Here is a 17842-nt window from a genome sequence, read left to right as displayed (position 1 = left end):
TGAAGACTATGCAAAAATTGATAAGAACGTAAAACATAAAATGTAGCCTTGACAAGCTAGCGTACGCGCACTTTGTATCACAGCTCACACTAAAAATACTAGATTGTTTTTGAGTGCGAGTCATTCCTTCTTTGAGCACGGGAAGTTACAAATTTTATATCCTCCTTTCTTGGATCTGTAATATTATCCATCTTCTATATTTTGTGTTGATTTTGACAGTTCTCTTTTAGAAGATTTACACGCTATATTTTGATTTTTATTTAGCTTATCCTCATCATCAAGCAGTTCATTGCACAACTCATGAACACCATAAAAAATCAGCCTTATCTTCAATCGCCCCCTACATGCTAATCTAAAGTTCCTAGGAACTAACATCTTGGTCTGGAGGGAGACTTTTCAGCATATTGACAATTTGTTTCTCAGATTTTATAATATGGATCTTGTTCCTATTTGACCACTCTTTCTTTGACAAATGAAAACTAATTCAATATGTGTTGTTCTGCCATGGACTGGATTTCCGGCGAAGATATTTAGCTCTGATATTATTGCACCGTAGAATGGGAGGATGAGCATAGTCAGTCGGCAGGCATTTTTGACCACATCATTAATGAAGTCCCCCTTGTTAATTGAAGTTTCTTATTTTGCTTTGAGAAGATTAGAAAAACTTGTATTGTTTATCTGATTCCAAGACATGTCATTTGCCCTTAGAAAAAAAGATGTTACATTTTTCACTAATATATCATTTTGACATCTTCCCCATTCGACATCAAAGTAGGCAGTCAGATGAGAGAGTTGACAAAGGCTGACTTTCTGACCCATATGCACTTCAGATTACAAAGTATTCTTTTTGATGTAGCGAGTGTATTTCAGTTGGTTGACGCAGAAACAGGCAACTTGGTCAACTCAATTCATGGAGCAAGAAAGATGGGGTCTTGTCAGTCATCTTTGCAGAGCACCTACCGCACTTTTGTACTTGCCAGAAACATCTGTCCTTGGAATTTAGACTACACTGACAGCTGAAGGAGCAGCAAAAAATTGCAATCCACCACATTGATTGTAACAAATAAAATGTAATAAAGATTTGACATCTCAATACCGGTTTAAGCACTCAAATGGCAATCATCTATGCTATTGTGTAGAGTGCACCAGAGTGTCGCATACGGCAGGCCATAGTATCACAATCCACGTCCTACTAAATGAGATTATGGCGCATTGGACAGTTCACGCCTTCGATAGGTCAACCAAACCAATTAATCTTATAGTTCTCGTTGATAATCTCCTAGACATCTGCAGTGAGGCATGACCAAAGAGACATGAAAATACACAAGCGTTTCAGTAGTTTCAAGTACACTAAATTCCTCCTCAAGAATCCTCAAAGGTCGGCTGTTTCTCAATTGAAACCCACTCACGAGCTATCTCATCCCCAACTAAATTTTTGCATGCCTCGTGCTCGGAGTTTCTTACACTTGAGCCATTTATGAACCTAAATATAAACATTGGCCCACCACACCGTCCAATCCCTGCTAAAAGGGGAAAAGAAAGTCCCAAAGAGGAATAATGCATGATAATAGGTCGACATGAATGCTGATAAACTTGGTCTTCATTGTAAAACCCAAGATTACCATTCTACTCGTTTGTTGATTAATTGATAGACGGTAGACACCAAAGACAACTAATCACTTTTAATGGTAATATTTTGCAATAGCATATTAGTATGCAAAACCAACAAAATGATGAGAAAAAGTAGTGGAGTCCTTTTGTTTTAGTGATAAGGGGCAATAGGATGATAATTGTCTCTGCTTTCAACCTAGCCACTTGATCACATCAAGAGCTTACAGGAAGAACGTTGTTTTTTACATCGTATCACAAAAAGGTCAGACAAAAGACAAACAAACAAGGAACATCAAATGTGAAAGTTAGGGATTGAAGCTTGCGCAATGAAAAGGAGTTACAAACGGTAATTTCCACCATAAACCATGGTTTGGTGATGACAATGTCGGCCAATCTGGCTATAGAACCACCAATTAGGATCAGCTTGGGAGATCAAAGGCTGACCAAATGGTCTAGCCTGCACGTATTGTTGGACATCAGGAGCATTTGCAATACCCTGCAGGTAATTCCTAATGTCTCCCCCTGGGCCTACACATATTAAAAAGTTTCATTGGTTCCAAATTTACAAAACTAGAAGAAAATTGCAGGAAGAGGAAAACAAATGAAAGAAAAAAGAAAGACCAAAATAAAAAGGGAAAGAATGACTCGCCTAAACTTGAATCATGGTCATTATTGACATCATAGGCTTCAGGGAACACTGCTGTGAATGGCTGCAGAAATATGGCAAACTCATCACACCAAGGTGAAGATGATGACGATAAATTTTGACAATAAGCCAATGACATGTTTGACTATCATAAACCATAAACCCCACATAAACAAGACCAACAAAAGAAGCTCACTAGCACAAGTGAGATTAAGCTTTACAACATACGAACATAAAACAATGAGTGGGGGACGATTATTTTAGATGCAACAGATAATGGACATAAAAACATATACAAAATCGTAAAGATTGGATACATTACAGGATTCCTTAGTGCCTTGTAGGGTGAATCATCGATTAATAATGTGTTGGTAGATGAATAATAATCTTTGGGCCATGGCAATCCCTCGCTGTTCCACAGCCTGTGCAGTTCCTTGAGAAAAAGAGGCTTGTTACTCTTGTCTAACGTACGCATCCCGGTATCAGTGCATTCAGATTGATCCTGCAACATCCAAAAGTTGAAAAAATCAAATGCACATGAAAAATAACTGTTCAGCCTAACTTAACTAGATACTCATACACCTTTCAAGCAGGAAAAGGTCAACTACTGACCTGTATGTTTCAAAAGTCATCCGACATTTTCAACAGCTGATCTATTTTATGGAAATGTTATCTACAAAGTGACAAAAAGGGTACAACAGAGAGGGAGAGAGAGAAAGTTCAGCAACAAACACCATATCTTTTCAGTGATGTTCACCAGAGAGTGTTGCGTTTAAGCTGTATTTGGGTTAACTGTATATGCATGCATTCATCAACAGATCTTCAACCATGGAGATCCTGTAAGTATTTTGCCTATTGCCACAAATATATCAAATTCGATGAAACATGGAATACAAGGTACCAATACATTTTATGTTCACAGAGAGACCTCTATTTCCAATTATACATTTCTATATCCTCTAGAAACATCGTATGTCTAAACCCCCATGCTTTTAATCAGCTAACTCAGGAGAAGTAACTAGAAAAGAATGAAAATTTTCATCATATATGTTCCAAAAGGGTCATACAATGAAACACCAGCACAAAGAGGTGCTGATATTGTCAACTTAAAATAAAAAGAACGAACAAACATTGACAAACCAGTACGCCAATGGTTGACACAAACAAATGAGCTTTTATTTTGAATTCCCAAGAGGGTCATATAATGAAACACCAGCACAAAGAGGTACTGATATTGTCAACTTAAAATAAAAAGAACGAACAAACATTGACAAACCAGTACGCCAATGGTTGACACAAACAAATGAGCTTTTATTTTGAATTGCCCCCTTCTCGTTAAGCCATTGTCCCAACTAATGAAATTGCGTCACCTTTACCAGTAACATATAGGTTTAGATGACTGCAAAAGTTTCTGATGTTGCCAAAATGGAGATAAACTACATGATTAATAAAAGTTTTCTGACGTGTGCAGTATATGTAATGAAATAGCATAAATTGTGGCTCACACTCTTACCCAGCAAAACAACAACTTATATCTCAAATCTCCCAGAAGAAAAAGAACGACCCCCTCCACGTTGTTCCTTTATATAAGAACAAAAACAAAAATTAGTATAGCAACAAAACAAATTAATAAACAACTATTCAAACAAGAAAGAAAACGCACAGCGGCCACAAGACTCATTCTAAGAACTATGATTTAAGTAGTTAGAAAAAACAGAACTAGAGGTCAACAGTTCAAGGAGATGAAAGTAGACTTACTTTCTAGCAGACGACCAAATGCCCACTTCAAACTTTTCAAAACAGAACCGCACAAAATCATCGCAGAAGGGTCTTTTGAAAACTGAAGAACAATAATAGCAACAACATTTGCGCACAATTTCAAGAGATAAACAACGCGCAACTAGAGAATTATCTAATTCCTGAACAAACAGCAGGTATCCACCTCACCTAATTTTCGACCAACAACGCCGTCCGCCCGTCTATTTGCCGGAAGGCTCACGGTGTTCGTTTCAAAGACCGTATGCGCGAGCAAGCCATTGACATCAAGAACGAGTAATTTCTTACGGGAACGACGGATCAACCTCTCGCTGTACAGATCGTGCTCGAACAAAAACCTCCTCTCCGAGCCATCTTCAATCTCTTCTTTCGTTCCCGTGGGGAGAACGAACCTATGCACACTTGAACTCATGGCCACGTCTCCACCAAGAAACCCTACCAATCTAGCGTCCCCTCCAAAAATTACAGAAAATCAATCCCTGCCCTTCCACCAACAGATGTAGTCTGTCAAAACACCACAAAAATCTCGCTACCCAATTCGTGGAACCGTGTCATGGAACAAGAAAAGCCGCAAATATTCGACGTACGACCACTTAATTCCTCTCTATCGGCCCAGTGTCAAGCAGCGACTGATTGCTTCGGTAACCAAGGAATCGTGCAGTCAGGGGATCCTCCTGAGGAATCAGCAAGAAAAATAGCAACCCAACGCAGAAAATACGCAAGACAGATTTATATAAAGGGAGAGATCTGGAGTTAAGGAGCTTCTACAACTGGGGAAAGGGAGGGGGAAGAAACGGTCTTGGAAGATCTAATCAATTGCACCAGCACGCACAGACGACGTACATGTCATACGTTTCCGCTTTTGAGGCTAACTTTTATAGCTTGGAGCTTGTATATGTCTCCACTCTGCGAAGTATATCTGTTCCCACCTTTGAAACGCATAATCATTTTATACACGTCAAAGCCTCAATTCTATCTCGGAAAATGGATTCGAATGAGATCGCTTTGAAACCTGGGAGACTGGTTACCTTGGTAACGAAGGAAGAGTAAAGGCAGGGAATCCTCCTCAAGGATTACAGAAATCCTGTAACGCAGAAAAAAGACGTACGATTTAAGAAAAGAGAGTTAAAATGGATCAAAAAGCTTGGGAAGGGAAAAAGGAGTTGGAAGATAAGGGCTCCGAAGATCTAACGAATGCAGCCAGCCAGCAGGCGGCGTACGGCACAATTCCCCACTAGATATGCGCCATGCGTAACGCCCTGACTGAAGCCGTACCACTGTAAGATGGACATATAAACACCCCGACGGTCATCGTCCCCCGCTGGACGCCAGGCGGAGGGTGAGGGCCCGGTACACAGCCCCGTTCGATCCCAGTTCAGACCCAAAAAAACCCGGTTCAGGTTTGGGTTCCGGTTTGATGAGCCGGTTCGGATAAGCTTGACGGTGGCTCGATTGGATAAACTTTAAAAAATATATATTTTATTATTAATAATATATATTTTATTATTAAAAGTATATTTTATATTACAAATTATTTTATATTGTAAAGAATAGTTTTTTATTATAATCAGGCATGGCCGGACCGGGCTTGAGTTTCAAACATCAGGTTGGCCCGAACCCAGTTCCTAACGGGCCGACCCAATGCCCACCCCTATCCCCTGCATTATTTAGGCCTCTACGCCGTTATTTCTAGTCTGTGCAGTTCGGTAGTCAAAACGTCTCCACCATACCCAAGCACATTATGCTTCAACTGGATTTATACTTGAGGATGTCAATAAATTGTATTTAGTTCTAATATCTGTTCAAACCGTTTTTAAAAAATTTATAAACATAAAAAAATTGGTATCTAATTTCAACAAATTAAAACTTGGACTTGGAGTCGGATGCTAATTTCAAAATAAGATTCAAATCAGATTGGGATTGTGAATTCACATTCAGATATGATATAGTATTTTCTTTATTTATATTTGAATCTGAATTTAAATTCAAATATACAAACACTTACAGAAACCAAATATAATAAAATGATAGATCTGATTCGTGTCCGATCCGTTGACATCCTTACAAAAACCTCCCACTATTTTCTTTCTTTCACATGAAAAAGATTTATAACATTTTTTCATGTCATCAATCACCTTTAAGATACGTGCACTCCTATCGTGAAACACCAATTCAAACTAACATGTGAAGTGAATATGAAAATTAAGTGTTAATTTTTTAGATTTAAAGTTACATAAATTTCTTAAAACTGAACATTGTGTTCAACCTAAAAGTCATTTTTATACATCTAAAACAAAAAAAAAATGCAATAAAGATAAGTCTTTCTCTTATAAGATCCTATGCTTATTCTAGAAAATTACAAGTACAAATTTCAATTCTGTGGCCATAAGTTGCTTAAAACTTGAATGAATATGCCACATATAGTAAAAACTTATTTATTGTGATGCACATTTTAAGTAGTGGAACAATTTCAGCAGTCAATTTGATGGCATTCTATTATATGTATCAATATCATCTTGGAAGTGTGAGAGGTGTTGGGAACTAGTCATTCAATCAATCAATTTTCCTAGTTACGTAGAGATTTGTTCACATCGAACAAAACATACTTGGAGATATAGACACGTTGAAGTTGGAGGATGTAGGTAACTGAACTTGTTTTGATCTACATATTCAAGGAAAACACATGTCAAACCGTTTTGTTTAAATTTACTTTCAACTAATTTATAAGGGTGCATTTCGATAAGCACCTCAAGAAAAAACCTAGCTATGAGGAAACCAGGTTTTGTGGAAACCCGTATCTCTAAACCAGGTTTTAAAATCATATTTGTCAATTTGGATACAATATACAAACCAGGTTTTAACTTTCCAAACATGATTCTTTTTAATGCCAAAAACCAGGCTATTGAAGAAGTCTCTAGAAATCACTTTTAGTTGAATGTTGAAGATTGCTAAATTACAGTTGCACAAGTACAACCATTATTGATAATATAGTGATAGCATATCATAATATTAGTACACTCACGAACAGTTGATACCTCTTGCTCTTACTTGGGGCAACCTATAACATAATTAGTACACTCATGATCCTTCATATATAAGGCCAAGGCAAGAGCAAGATATCAAGAACAAAGATTACACAATGGTTCCTTATATCTATGATATTTGTTCTCTTTATGGACACAATTTCAAATTCTGCCTTATTTGCATGAAGCATTTGGTAACAGTGGGAATAGCAATGGCTTCTAACATATGCTTCATCATAGATGGTACAATAATTGTTGATCATGGGATGCCTCTATTTCTTTGTTCATTAAAGCAGTCACTTAGTGGAGTTTCTAAATATTCCATTATTTGAATTATCAAGAGGTATTGAGCTTCATGAACTCATAAACTCAATTGAATAATATCTGAAGTAAGATCTTCGTAGCATACTTCAAAATATGATCTTCGTAGCATACTTCAAAATATGATCTTCGTAGCATACTTCAAAATATCCCACAACCCATAGCTTAGGAGGATAACAATAATCCATTGGACAGAGTTTTTTGATATCTCTTCCATCTTCACCAGTCTTGCTTCAAATTCCATTATTGTGACTGAATAGACAGAATTCTAGAATAGGTTCAACAGTTAGTGTTCGTAAACTCATTGCAGTGATTCTCGCTAAGATAACACAAGAAAAACTCATGATAGTCATGATAAATGTTGGGGAATCATCCCCAACCGCTCATCATTCAAGTTGAAACATGTGATTTACCACCAACTGGTCCATCTTTTCCAAGCCTGAACTCCAATAACTTTGCATTGTATTCCTGAAATAGCATCATCACTTTTACTAATGTTGTTATGGCTAACATTAACATCTGTATTAAAAATTTATGTAAAGGTAACACTTGAACACAAGAAGCAAGGCATTGACCATGTCCAGCAAGATATCCAATGTCTGAAGTCCTAATATATGATTGGCTTTTCAGATTCATGAAGGAAGCAAGACCTCTTGCGACTCCCAAAAAACTGTTGAGAAGTAGGCTTGTAAATAGAAATTTCCTATTAAATGTTTAAAAAGGAATTTCAGGTCTAACTCTTGTTCCATACATTAACATGTCACAAGGATACAAGCAATGAAAGTAATCAAGAACAAAGAAAAACCAATCAAGCAGAAACATTACATAGGTAAAGCAAGTATAAACAAAATTTTCACAGAAAAAGTCTTTTTACTTCCAGTAGCCACCTACTCATATTTTATCTCTATTCATGGGGCCCAATCATACAACATAAATCACACATCTCCCTCCCTTTCTCTTTCGTCATCCCATGCATTATCCACTAGGACCAGATATTTACACCAACACCACAATCTAAAACCTTGTCCTTTTCAATTGTGCTTTGAGATTCGTTGCTATAATTTCACTAGTCTTTTAGCTCCTAGGCTGAGAAAAGGAGAGGTGCAGGAATTAGTTTCTGCCATAAATCTTGAACTCATCCCCCTTCCACTATGTTAGCACCTTTCCTTCAATCATGAAATAGAAATATAAAATAGAAAGGGAGAAAATGAGTGAAACACTTGTTTTTCTTGTTCCAATTAACTGACAAGAAATATGAATCTCAAACTTGAGATAGATAAACTCAAGGTTGGAACCATAGTATCTAATTGAACTTGTTGCATAAGAATTGTCTACCACTTTATGTCAAAGGTAAATTAGATTGCCATTGCTTTGAAAAAGTAGTGTCTCAAGAGCCTGAATAAATGTCCCACCAACACCAATTGAAAGATAGGCTGGGATCTATGAACCAAGTGTTGTGACACAATAGTGGGGTTCAAGTTTCAAGATTTTCACCTCATCACATGTGTAGTGAGAATTCTTTTTATAGTTATGGAGGACTTCCTGACAAGGGGAATGAAATTAGCATGCATCATAGAGGAGATTTAACATTACACTTGTGAATTGCCACAAATGCATGGTCACATATGACATTTCTAGTTACAAGCCTATCTCTATTTTCATGAAGGCAAGACCTTTTGCAATATCATGAAACAGTTGAGATGTAACAATAAGATTATTAACATTTTTTTCTTTATACCAAGTTGAGGATACTTTTACTTCAATGTATGAAACTAAATAAATAGCCAGTGTAAGTAAAAGAAACTAATTTTAAGAAAAGAACTAGTTACAAATATCATAACATCCAAGCAAGTGACCTTATTTTTCCATCATTTATGGCATAAACTTTTATTCACATAACCTGTGTTCTACTATCATAACAAGGATGATCTCCACATGCACCTCATCATTTACCTAAAGGCATGAAACAAGTTTGAGGTAACACATGCTTGAAGCAAAGGTAACATACATGAGTAGTGGAAAGGTAAAACTACAACCATTGTTGTCTCCAAATTTTCATAATAAAATCTATGAAAGAAAGATATCAAATTTTAGTGCGTATATGCATAAGATCATTAAATTATACAAGTTCAAGATATCAACTTGGACCGTTACGACATTGATCCAAGAATAATAATGCACAAATAGTTGCATGGTCCAAGAGGTTGAAAAATGTCAACTTACTAAACGGATGTATTAGAACAAACCAACCATAGAATAACAATTTTCATGCAAGATGGTTTGGGAAAACATGTCAACCGATGACAACATAACAATAAGGGAGCTACATAGAATAGAAAAATCAGTAAAACATTAAGCTTATTAATAGTATAACAATGTAATACCAAGTTCACATAAAGTGCACACATATGAAATCCACATCACATCCATATAGATAAAGTTTATGACAAATCCGTAAATACAAAGTCCACATAAACTCCTTGCACGAAGTCTGTGTCAAGGCCATACATATGAAGTTCCCATTTGATCATGTCAAATAAACCACAAAACACATATTAAGTCCACATGTGTTTCATTAAATGTCAGTTTGTGTTCATGTTACTACATTCTTATTCGTCTTCCAATGAATCAAGTTGAAACTATAAAGTTTTCGAGTAAATCTCTATGTCTAAACTTTGAAGTAAGTTTTGTACATCTACTTAATTGGCTGGTCCACTAATGAGGCCAAGCACTTCTCTATAAATCACATCTTATTGATTCTTGTTCATTTAATACCTAGACTATCTGTTTAAGACTTTTGCATGATTGCAAACAAGTGAAGACCTTATCTCTCTTAAGTTTTTACCATGTTCTAGTGATGATTCTCCCTCTGCTCATGTTTTGAGTAGGTGATCATGATAAAGCTGTAATGACATTCTTGAATGACCACTTAAACAGGCAGTATGTGCTTGCTATAGATTCACCATGTATAGTGCCTTTCTAGTTTTTTTTATCTTTTTTTCTTGATTGAATTTTGAGTGTGCTTTTTTAGTATCTTTCATAGTTCGTATGTTTGCTCGGTTCCCTCTACTTTGATCTGACAATACTTCTCTTTGAATAGTGTGTATCTTCTGCAACTACTTCATCTGCTATTCATGCATCAATGATTGTATGAGCAAATATGGTTTTCCATCTTCCTTATCTGACATTATGGGCTGGGTAAAATGATAAAGCTTAGGTTCTGTGAATTGATATAAATCTTCCTTGAATATCAATAAAATTAGATGATTTTACATCGTCATGGTTAAAATATCTTCGTTGCTCATTGTAGTTGAAGATTAGCTTTGGCGCTATATTTTTTACTATCTCTTTAGTTAAGATACTTCTGGAAAGGCGGATATCAAGTGTTTTCTTTATTTCTAGTTTTGGTTCTTCTATGTTGTTTGGAATGATTGTCAGATTGTTCATTACAATTGTGTTAATTTTCCAAAATGTTCATATTTAAATTGTTTAGGTTGGTCCTTGATAACTATTTAGGCTGCCAAATCTAACAATGACAAATAGCCTTTTTTGAGTGGAAAAGTTAGAAAGAAAATGATCTATATAGATTCATGAGTGAAGAAAATAAATTTACTGAAAATGGAGCTGTGAGAGAAAGTGAGAGAGATTGAGAAGCATGGTGATCAATGGTTATTTGAAAATTGTCTGCTGAAGCATGAATAAATGGACATTTTTTTATTAAGATTGGATATTTTGTTGTTTAGTTCCAATATTTGTTCTTTCAAATGGAAGGAATGGTCTGTCTTTTGAGGGAGGAGGGTGACTTGCATTATCAAGGATCTTCCTTCCTTCATTCATTGTTGGCTGAAAAGGATAATAATGCAGCACCCATCTTGCCCAAATTAATAGTTTTGCATTTCTTTTTTTGCTTTCGAAAGATTTATTAGTGAATGGGCTCCACCATTTGGCCTCAAGGGGCATAGCTTTTCTGGTGTACATGATGTATGCTATTGCTCAATTATGATTGTTTCTATTAAGAAAAAAGCTAGTGTGAGGCTGGATTAGAAATTTTGATGGGGTCTAAGTCTATCTTAGGCTAGGTTCTAGACTCTGGGCCAGTAAATTTGGCTCCAATTGCACTAGCGACGAGCCATCCCTTTCTAGCCTGCAGCTTTTTGAGCATAATTCTAGGTCAAAACTCAAGAAGTAGCATGCCATGTATTTTTCTTTTCTTTCTTTGCTTTGCTTTCTTAGGCTAGTTTATTTTTTTCACATTTTCCTATTTAGACTAGTTTGCTTTTTATTTTCCTACTTACGCTAGTTTCTTTTTGTTCAGTTTAATACTTAGGTTAGTTTGCTTTTAATTTGTTTTCTTCTTGATTTTGGTAGATTATTTTCATTCTTTTTCTTTTTCTTTTTTTCCTACTTAAACTATTTTGATTTTGTTCATTTTCCTGTTTAGGATGGTTTACTTTTGTTCATCTTCCTCTCCAGGCTAGTTAATTTTCAGTCTAGTCTTGCTTTTATACCATTTTATTGATCTAGCTAAGGTTTATTTTAGTTCATTTGACTATATTTATTTTAGTTTATTTCTCTTAATGTTATGCATATCATATAGTTTTATTTTATTGTGTATTACTCTTGTTAGTTTAGGCATACATATGCAAATGATTTAAAAATTACATATGATCTAATTGCATGAAGCAACACCACTTACAGTTAACCATTAAGGGAATCAGACCTAGTGTTGCATCATAGTTTCTAATCTGGCATAGGTATCATCCTATTTTCTACGAGTCAGCTTGCTATCATCAAGGTTGGCTCCCCATTGGTCAATTTTCTCAATCAAGGTGGAACAAATCAATCATTCGCTCCACTTGGTGGGGATCTTATGCTCTATATATGTGTTAAATGATGCCAATCTTCTATTTGAAAAGGTTACTATTAGCACATGGTCCACAAGGGCTTCCTGCACATGGCTAGAAGGTTGGTTTGGACCCCAAATTAGGTAAAATTAAGTTCAAAGTGTTTCACACACTTAATTGGCTGAAAAAGTGATCAGCACAATTGCACCCCAACAGCTGCCTTGGATCTATGCATCTTATAATCTCATTGTTCATTATCATGGTTCTTGTATGTCATGGCTATTAGACATCTGATGATGCACAAGCTTGGAAATCTTTTGATGAGTTGTATCCAACATTTGCACTAGACAGTCACAATGTCAGATTGGGTCTAGCAAGTGATAGATTTAACCTTTTAGAACTTTTGTTGTGTCATATTGCATCTGGCTAGTGTTTTTAGTTGCATATATTTGCCTCTACGGATTTGCATGAAGCTGACATCAACAATATTGACATTGTTGATTTTTGGTCCAACAACACTTGGAAATAAAATGGATGTTCTGTTACAACCACTAATTAATAAGTTCAAATTTCTATGAGATGATGGTATTAAAACATAGGATGCATAAACAGAACAATAGTTCTAGTTGTGACCTGCATTACAATGAACAATAAATGACTTTCCTGCTTATGCAAACTTATCAAGTTGGAGTACGAAAGGAAAACTGTCATGTTCCCTATGCAGCAAGGGTACTTGCTCTCTTTATTTGAAGCTCAAGCAAAAATTGGTTATAGGGGACATCAGAGATTTTTGCCTGTAGACCATAAGTCCAACTTTAATAAATTTTCAGTTGATAGTGATGTTGATAAGAGAGTTTTTCCTGCTGCATTATTTGAAACAGATGTACTAGAACAATTAACTAGCGTAGATATTAGATTACCTATAATTGAGAAAAAGAGAATATTTTTACTTTACCTTATTGGGAACATAATATCTTGTGTCACAATTTGGATGTAATGCACATAGAGAAAAATATATGTGGTAACATTAATGACACACTGTTATTAAATATAGAGGGAAAGAGAAAAGATCATTTTAATGGACATATTGACCTAGAAGAGATGAACATGAAACATGCATTGTATCCACAATTCCAATGAGGAAAAATATATTTACTTGCTACAAGCTATTACATGAGGAAAAAAGAATAATTTTTTTTTTGAGAAGTTTTGAAAAGTCTGAAAGTTTCTGATAACTATGCAGCTAGCATCTCACGACATGTACGCATGAAGGCAAAAAGAATTTATAGCCTAAAAACTAATTATCGTCGTATGTTGTCACATCAATTTCTTCCTTTGGTTGTGTTAAGAATATTTTCATGCAAAGTTAGCTCTGTTCTTATTGAGTTATGCATGTTTTTTAGAAAAATACATTCAATGACATTACATAAACCTAAGTTAAACCAATTACAATAACATGCTACAATAATAGTCATATGAAAATGATCTTTCCACCATCTTTTTTTGACATCATAGGACATTTAAATACTCATCTTGTTGAAGACACTTAGCTTTGGTTAGGGGAAAAAATCAAAAAGACCTCGTTAAGTAGAGATCATACATCAGACAAATTTTTTTGAGGGGTTTCATGGTCGTGTTATGTAGGTAAAAGAAGCAAATGCAATAATCAATAATGAACTTATATACCTTGCTCAAAATCCTCAACTTATTGGCAAAATATACAAGAATACATTATAAATGGGTATAAGTGTCATACTAAAAGTGCATAGAAAAGAAGACAAACACAAAATAGCGGTGCTGTAATAATTGTGTAGACATTGTGCTTCTCAAGTGTTAAAGATAAATGTACAACAATTGGTGGCATGACATATTATTTGCTCATCATTGATATTATTGAAGTTCAATATCATCCAAGATTGAAATTCATGTTGTTCAAATATCAGTGGTATGATGTTCTTAGCCCACATGAAAAATACATTAAAATTGATCAATTTGGTTTTATTCTTGTGAACTTCAAATATTGTTCCATGACCGATGAACAATTTGCTTTCACAAGTCAAGTGGAATAGGATGTTGAGGATCCTATTGAACTACCATGGAAAGTTGCCCTTTAGGTATAGTTTGACCACCTGAAAATTGAAATCAGAAATAAATTTCTGAAAAGATGTTTCCCAGAATGAATGGAATGGAAAATTTGCTGCCCATTCCATTTTGTTGAATGTTTGATTGGAATGGGATAAAGAATTTATTTCTTAGTTGGATGGTCATGGATGGAGATAAGCTGGAATAGTTAGCAAGTATGCCCTTTTTTTTATTTTAATAAAATGTTTTGACGTGATGATGCAATTGTTTTGAAAGCATTCCAAATTTCCCATAAATTTATTGAAATTGTTGCAACAACAAGCAAATTTTCACAAACTCTATAAAATTGTAACCTCATTCGTTTTTTTCTCTCTTTCTCTAATTCTTTTCCATCTCTCATCTCTTTGCTCCTCTTATGACCACCTACAAACAACAGAGCCAACGACTGGCAATCGGCAACCCACACCAATAAAAGGGTCTTCCTTCCAAGGGTCAATCCAAAACTTTACATTGGAATCATCTTTCACTTGCCATAGAATATTGCTATTGATATTTTTCAAACAATTTATTATATCTTTCCATAAGGGGAGACCGACTCTTCTTACTCTTACATCACCACATATTGTTATGATGTAAATGCTTGAATCTGTGGCAAGAAGCCCATAAGGGGATCCTTCATTAGAGCTATACATCCAAGAAATGAAAAACATGCATTGTTAATTTCAATAATCTTCCTTACCAATTCCACCCTTTTTAGCAGGCATAGAGAGAATTTTCCAAGAAAGAAAGTAGGCTTTATGATTCCCCTCAGTCTCACCCCAAAGGAACTTTACAAAACGATCCTCTAACATTTTAACAACAAAAACTAGGACATTTTAAAACTACGAGCTAGTAAGGTAGAGTAGCAAATAGTACGGGTCCATTCAGACAGATTCTGCCAGAGTATGAAAGCATATTTGGTTTCCAAAGGCCAAGTTTCTTTTGAACTTAATCCGCACTTCATCCCAACAGGTGATAGCAAGGTTAGTAGGAGAGAGAGGCAAACCTAAGTATTTAGTAGAAAAACATCCTTTGGTCCAACCATTGTGATCCTTTTTACCAAATTACAAAGTCTATCACTCATGCTGAATGGAAAATAAATTGATTTGTCAACACTGACTTGTATCCCAGTCCCATATTTCATATGAACTAGAATCTACATCAAACATTTAACACTTTTGCCAATCATGATTCAGCACAACATATTGAAGTCTTCTATATATCATTTTTATGATGATAAAAAATAAGTAAGAGAAAGTGGGTTGCCTTGGTGGAGGACCCTTCCATTAAAAAAAAAAAACAAACCCTCTCTGCCATTTATCAATAATGAATATGAAGCAGTAGAAACATTCCTCATAACTTTCTCCACCCAAGTAGAATGAAAACCAAGATGCAATAAAGCTGCCTCTAGCAAGTGCCAATTGACCCTATCGTGTGGTTTGGATAGATCAATTTTAGGCATAGTCTAGAGATTGAGCTCGTAGCCATAGAATGGATCAATTCATGGGCCAAAAAATAACATAGTGAATTATTCTTCCTGACAAAAATGCCCCTTGGCAACTAGAAATGATCCTGGAAGGAATATTTTTCATTCGAGAAAACATCACCCTTGAAATAAACTTGAAAATACTACTACCTAAAGCTATTGGCCTAAAATTAGAAATATGATTGATATCCCCCTCCTTTTTAAGCAAGACAATATGGTTTTGGTGAATTCTTTTCAACGTCTTCCCTTTCCTGAAAAAGTCTCTAATTGCCCTAGATACATCTGACCAACAACATCCCAATGATGCTAAAAAAATCTATAAGTGAAGCCATCCAGGAGAACTATATGAATTAGCTTAAGTCATAGTCTAAGCAATTTCCTCATCCTAAATGGGTGATAGGAGCATCTCATTCTCCTCTCTAGTTACTTTTGGGCCATCCCAAAAATTTCTAGGGAGATTTCCATTAGAATTATCCTAGACTAAAAATCTATGAAATTTTGAAAAACAGACATCATGAATCTACCTTAAGTCCTCAAACAGCCTTGGATCCATCTCTATTTTGCTGATAGTATTCTTCTTGATCTTTTCTTTCACTGCTACATTAATTGTTGCCATCTCCTTCTTATAACCAACAAGATCTAGCTTTCTATTTTAACATGATCCCTTCTCTTTTCAGAGCTTCAAACAGTTGAGTATCAGTTTGCTCTTCTTTAACAGACCACTCAATGTAAACCATAATTTGATTTGCATGAATTTCATCCAAAGACCTACACAAATCAGCAACATGCATGTCAATTCCATCAAACTTAGATTTGTTCCATCTGCTCAGCACTCGCCTAACTCTATTAAGCATTGAGACAAGACGAATCATTGGATAACTCCTTGCAGGGGCTAATCAAGTTTTGGAAACAATCATTTTGCATTTAGCATAATCCTCCCCATGTTTGAAGTATTTGAAAATTCCTTTCCAACAATCCTGTGAAGGCTGAGTCAAACAAAAAGCTAAAATAGCATGATCAGATGAGGAAACAACTCTAATAAGCAAAGAACTCTTTTAGACCCTATTTGGATGAGGGGAAAGGAATGAAAAAGAACAAAAAGTGATTAAATAATGGAGTTTGGTTGGAAGGAAAGTGAGGAGGGAAATGAATGGATGATAGAAAATGTTGTTTGAATGAAGAGAAAAGGAAGGGAAGGGAAGGGAATTGTTTGTCTATTTGGAATGCCTCCGAAATTGGATTGTCCACATTGTTGAAATTGTCTCATCTACCCTCATCACATCCATGTGCATGCATGATCAGACCACATTTGTAGAAAACAACTCTCCCCACACACAGTTGGTCCTCAACATATTGTAGAGCTTTTGAAAACAGTAGTGATTCTCCTCCAACATATTACAGAGCTTCATGCTTCTCCTCCAACACAATAGCAGATATGTTGTTCATCTCTCTCTCTCTCTCTCTCTCTCTCTCTCTCTTGGCCAAATGGAGTGGTTGCCTGATAAATGTAGGGAGGTGTCCCCTCTTCTTCTCCATTGAAGGAGGCTTCAAGGAAACGAAACAGGCCCTCTAGCTGTTAGAAGCCCACTTGCAGAGAGTCCCCACTATCCCATCTAAGGAGGTCCTCGTGGGAGACCGTGTGACCTTCTGGCACATGAGAGGCCCCCTCGGTAGCCCTATTGTGCAGCAGAGGCAGTAGGTCTTCCTCACCTCTTTCTCACTTGCTTCTGCCATTAACCACCACCAACTTACCTTGTGGTTTTTGTAGAGCCACCTATGAGGAGCTGCCACGTCAATCCCTTGTCCTCCAATGGTGGATGTATTGCTCTCTTCTGCTATGGAAACCACCAAGCCACTTGCATCCATCTATTCAATCCCCTATCCTCCTTCAGTGGTGGATGACATATCTCTCCGTTCCGTCTTCGACGACTACTGAGACACTTGGTGGTCTGCTTTCTGATAATGTGATTTAGATGAGATGGCCATAAAGCCAATGAAGTAAGGGAGGCAATGA

The 17842-nt window shown here is 36.0% G+C and overlaps 1 protein-coding gene across 1 annotated transcript; it reads right to left on the bottom strand.

Moving 5' to 3' along the window:
- Positions 1-1731: 1731 nt before the first annotated feature.
- LOC116259084 (uncharacterized) lies at positions 1732-5319 on the bottom strand. Its single transcript, XM_031636702.2, has 8 exons — positions 5226-5319; positions 5062-5117; positions 4205-4962; positions 4016-4097; positions 3771-3837; positions 2580-2759; positions 2261-2321; positions 1732-2139 (listed from the first exon to the last, which is right to left on the bottom strand). Exons 3-8 carry the CDS (start codon positions 4443-4445, stop codon positions 1949-1951), a joined length of 822 nt encoding a protein of 273 aa, XP_031492562.1. The 5' UTR covers positions 4446-4962; positions 5062-5117; positions 5226-5319; the 3' UTR covers positions 1732-1948.
- Positions 5320-17842: the final 12523 nt, after the last annotated feature.

Source organism: Nymphaea colorata, chromosome 8 (genome assembly GCF_008831285.2).
Source record: "Nymphaea colorata isolate Beijing-Zhang1983 chromosome 8, ASM883128v2, whole genome shotgun sequence".
NCBI lineage: Eukaryota > Viridiplantae > Streptophyta > Magnoliopsida > Nymphaeales > Nymphaeaceae > Nymphaea > Nymphaea colorata.
This window is presented reverse-complemented; position numbering and strand designations above follow the sequence as displayed.